General features: G+C 68.1%; 1 protein-coding gene across 1 annotated transcript in view; it reads right to left on the bottom strand.

Moving 5' to 3' along the window:
* Positions 1 to 3,376: 3,376 nt before the first annotated feature.
* The window catches only part of OLFML2A (olfactomedin like 2A), a 2,739-nt gene continuing 1,500 nt past the window's right edge, over positions 3,377 to 4,615 (bottom strand). The window contains exons 5-7 of the mRNA XM_026090667.1: positions 4,445 to 4,603; positions 4,168 to 4,353; positions 3,377 to 4,079 (exon numbers count right to left, since the gene is read on the bottom strand). Coding sequence (XP_025946452.1) covers positions 3,478 to 4,079; positions 4,168 to 4,353; positions 4,445 to 4,603 — 947 coding nt within the window. The 3' untranslated portion in view covers positions 3,377 to 3,477. The remainder of the gene's footprint in view (positions 4,080 to 4,167; positions 4,354 to 4,444; positions 4,604 to 4,615) is intronic.

The following is a 4,615-nucleotide window of genomic DNA, read 5'->3' as shown; positions in this document are numbered from 1 at the left end:
GGAGCAGGGACAAGGAAGAGCAGGGAGCGGGAGCAGGGACCTGGAGCAGGGACAAGGAAGAGCAGGGAGCGGGAGCAGGGACCTGGAGGAGCAGGGAGCAGGGACAAGGAAGAGCAGGGAGCAGGGAGCAGGGACCTGGAGCAGGGAGCAGGGACCTGGAGCAGGGAACAGGAACAAGGAAGAGCAGGGAGCAGGAGCAGGGACCTGGAGCAGGGAACAGGAACAAGGAAGAGCAGGGAGCAGGAGCAGGGACCTGGAGCAGCCGCTCCCAGCCCAGGGCAGGTGTGGACAGGACCCCGGGTGGCCTGGAAAGGACCATGCGGGATCCGTGCGGCTCCGGAGGCAGTGAGCTGGCTCCTTCCCGTGCACCCCCGAGCCGTGGCCAGGGCCGGGCCAGTCGGACCACAGGCAGAAGCATCGGAGCAGGTGCTTAGAGGCATCTCCCTGCATCCGGTTGGGGCTGTAATTCCCTGACACGCAGTAGTGGAGAAAGGGGATCAGGGTGACTTTGGCTGGAGAGAAAGGCGCGGGGCGGCAGGGGTCTCGGAAGCGCGAGGATCCCGGCGCAAAAGCCTCGTGGGAAACAAAAGCCCCTTTGTTTTTGCTCGCTGCCGGCGCTGTGTCGATCGGGAGCCCGAGCGAGGGCCAGGGCCGGCGCTGCGCAGGCAGCGAGCCGGGGCGAAGCCGCGGGAGCCCCGCGCGGGACCGGCAGCTGTGCAGATGTTCACATCTGGAGCCACCGCTGCAGCACGGTGCGCGTGATGCCGACCGAACCGTTGTGCACGGATGCAGGTTTTGGGGGGGGAGGCCAGGCAGCTCCCAGGGTGAAGAACATATTTCACGAGACGTCTGACATTTGGAGCTAGTTAAAGCCTCCTTGCCCGGCATCGATGGTAAGGAGGGCCGCGCTCCCGGCGGAGCGCCTCCGCGGGCTGCCCCACGGCCGCGGTCAGGAGATGCTGCCTCCGGCCGGGCCGCTTCCTTTAATTGACTTCGTCCCAGGCCTGCGAACTCATTTCCTCATCGGGCCGCCCAGACCATCTCCTCTTTCTCAGCTGGGTTCACGTTTTCCAAAGCATGGGGGCTATCGGCACGTGGTCCAGCACAGCGCTGCGTGGGGATTCGTTCGCCGGCGCAAAGCTGCCGCTGCGGAAATGTCTCATGGCCCCGTGATTTCCCCGCCRTTACCCTCCGCAATGACAAATATTCTCTCTCTGTTTGTCCTCGCAGCCTTTAGCTCCTGGGTGTTTCTCCTCTGCYGCAGTGGAGCCGCGGGTTTGAGCCGAAAGCACGGGCGCAGGAAGGGACGCGGGGCAACAGCCTGGCCGGAGCTTCCCACGACCCCGGGGCCCGATGCGCCACGGGGGGAGCGATGGGGGCGGCCCACGAGCGCCCCGTGCAGCAGGGCAGGCCCCGGGCGTTGCGCTTCCCTCCGTCACTCCCTGCGTCCCAGCAGTCGCGGTTCGCCCATGCGCCGCTCGCCTGCAGCGGGATGCAGCGACCTGCCCCACGCGCCCGCGGCCCCGCACCGGCCCGGCCTGCCGCGGCGCTGGGGGCCTGAGCAGCACCGGCCGCAGCCAGGCGCGAGGAATGCAAAAAGGCAGCGGGAGCTCRGCCGGGGCCTCGCTCCATTTCCCGTGTTTTCTTTCCGAGAGGGAGGCGAAGAGCGGTCCTAACCCTAACGCCGTCGCTGCGTCCAGCACAGCGAGGCAGCACGAAGCAAAGCTGCAGTCCCTGCGGAACAACAACAAAGCCCTGGAATTAGAGATGTGCCGGGAGTTTATTTTACTGCAAAAAAATGTCAGAAATCTCTATTGTTTAGACAGGGATTTGCTGGGGATCGTTAGATAAAAGCCTGGCAGAGACCCAGCCTGGGGAAAAAAAAATCCAGCCYGCTGCCTTTCTTGTCGCGGGGGATTCGCGGCAGGAGCCGCAGCGCCAGGGCCGGGTGCCGGTGCAGCCCGTTCCCACAAGCACAGCGCTGCCGGCCGTGTGGCCAGGGGATACTGGAGCCAGGAGCAGCCGGGGCTGCAGCAGGTCGCTCCGTCCGGAGCGGGAGCACGGCGCAGCGTGGGATGCGCAGGGCACTCCGAGGCTGGGGGGTGCAGGCAGGATGAGGAAGGGCGATACACCGGCGCTGCTGGGCATCCCGGCGCCATCCCGGATGCGCTTCCAGCAGGAAGCGGGATTCCAGGCAAGCACGCTGTTGCAGCAGCGTTTTGCTAAGCTCCCAGCTGCCCGGATGGTCTGTGGCAACACAAAGAGCCAGCGGCAGGCGGATGCGGATTGCCGTTGGCATGCCAGGCCCTCGCTCCCTGCGGCCGTGCACATGGAGGTCGGTAGCAGGGCTCCGCTCCCGCTGCTTTTGCCAGGTTAAAGTGAGACTAGATTTCCCTGGCAGCGACCATCAGCTCCCAGATGTTACTGCTCAGGCTGCAGCTCAGACCTGGAAATGGCAAAATTCCCCCTTTTCCCCCAGGAGTGAGCCAGGAGATGCTGCCGGCCCTGCGCTCGGGTCTGGCCTGGCTCTGCGTGCCCGAGACATGGGCTGTGGGGGCTGCAAGCTCCGTGCCGGGATGCACGTGGCCGGCATGGGATGCAGCGTGGGAAAGAGGGAGCAGGGCCACTGCAGGATGCACGCAGCTGGCGTTGGAAGGAGGGAGCTGCCCGGCCGGCCGGGGCTGGYGGAGCTGGCAGTGGGAGATGCCGGGCTGGGGCTGGCCCTTCCCCCTGCGCTTCCTGCAAGCAGCACTCGGAAAGAAGCTCTTTAAGCCCAGTCAAATGCAAACGGTGCTTCCCAAGCCGGGGAGGAGAGGCAGGAAGCCGGGCCTGGGCGAGGACCCGGGCAGGCGGCCGCTGCGATGGGACGCGGGGAGTGGATGGAGCCGCGGGACCCGGGGGGCTGCGGGGGGCGTCGCAGCCAGGTTCCCCCCCGCCGTGGCTCGGGCTGCGAGGAGCAGCGCGACCTGCGCGTGCGACGAAAACCACGCGCGAGCCCTGCCGCCGTTCCTGGCRCCGCGGCGGGAGCAATGACACAAGCACGGAGCCTGGGTTTACGTGTTTCTGTTTAATACCGTTCACTTCTAAAACGACTGGAAACCAAGCCAAGCACTCCCGGGGCGCCCGCCTCGGCGGCGGCAGGGGACGAACCACGGCCCCGGTGCTTCGGTCTGGGCGCAGCGAGGCTGCAAAGCGCCGGCCGGCCGGGAGCGCCGGCTCCGYGCTGCGGCCATGAGTGCGTTTAAATAACAAGCTAATGAGCGGCGAAAGCAAAGGGGCGCGTGCCGGGACGGCGCCGGGCGGCCGCGGCGATGGGGCCACGCACTCACGGCCGGCGCGGGGCCAGGGCGGCCGCCTCGGCGCGGGCGCTGCGGGTGCGGCGAGGGATGCGCCCCGCAGGCGGCATCTCCCCGGGGTCCCGCCGCCGCGGGGGACGCCCGGGCGCGGAGGGCTGCGGGGCAGGAGCCGGCCGGGCGCTCACACCACGAAGTGGAGCCTGTAGGTCATCTGGTGGCCGTTGTCCCAGGCGTAGAGCACCTTCTCCTTGGGGTTGTAGTCGACCTGCGTGGTGAAGGCGTACTGGTTGAGGAAGGGCAGCCTGAGGTCCGCCTCGGTGCTCGTGTGCGTGTCGAAGGCGTAGGAGATCTGCCCGTCCTTCTGGCTGTAGGTGTCCACGGCGTAGAGGATGCCGCAGACGATGAAGCAGTTGCTGTAGGCGTTGCGCTTCAGCCCCGTCTTCCACGTGGTCTCCCTCCGCACGGAGAGGTCCGCGGGGTCGAGGCGGCTGAGGACGATCACCTCCTGCTGGGAGTAGTCGTAGTCCGCGGCCGGGTAGATGACCCAGAGCCCGCTCTCGTCCACGGCGAAGTCGATGTCCGAGTGGCCCCTCCACTTCCAGGGCGTCGTGTCCTCGTAGACCACGTCGTGGAGCAGCGCCCAGGCGGCCACGTACCGCTCCTTCAGGTCGTACTTGATGATGTTCTTGGTGAAGGCGCGGTTGTAGTAGAAGGCGCCGCGGTAGACCACGTGCCCGGTGCCGATCCAGTTGTACGGCAGCTTGTAGACGTTGCTCCAGCGGCCTGGGAGCGGAGCGGGGAGCCGGTCACGGACCCGCCGGCCGCACGCCCCGCGCGGCGTCCGCCGACCCCCCACCCCCCGCGCCCTCACCCTGCTTGAAGCTGTCGAGGCTCCTGAACTCCACCAGGCTGTTGCCGTAGTAGTAGTTGGTGACGTAGACGCGGTCGTCCTTGGCGGCCGGGTCCTTCATCCAGGCGCCCTCGTTGCGCCCGTAGCTGTGCTGCTCGGCGGGGGGATCCACCGAGGCCAGGGTGCCTTCGCACGCCGCCTCCCGCCCTGCGGGGCGAGGAGGAGGAGGAGGAGGAGGAAGGCTCAGCGCCTCCCGCGGCGCGGTGCCCCCCGGCCCCCTCCAGCCGCGCTCACCCACCTCTGTTGGGCGTTTCGGGGCCCCGGGTGCCGTCGGCCCCGAGAGGGGTGACCGGGGCGGCGCTGGGCACCATGGCGGCAGCGCTGGGCACGGCGGTCCCGGGGCGCTCGGGGTTCCCGTCCGGCTGCCGCTCCGGCGCGGCGCCCTTCGCCGGGCTCTCTGCGGGGACAC

This window comes from Apteryx rowi, unplaced genomic scaffold, assembly GCF_003343035.1.
Source record: "Apteryx rowi isolate R43461 unplaced genomic scaffold, aptRow1 scaffold_120, whole genome shotgun sequence".
NCBI classification, from domain to species: Eukaryota; Metazoa; Chordata; class Aves; order Apterygiformes; family Apterygidae; genus Apteryx; species Apteryx rowi.
The sequence above is the reverse complement of the archived record's forward strand: the minus strand, read 5'-3'. Positions and strand labels throughout refer to the sequence as shown.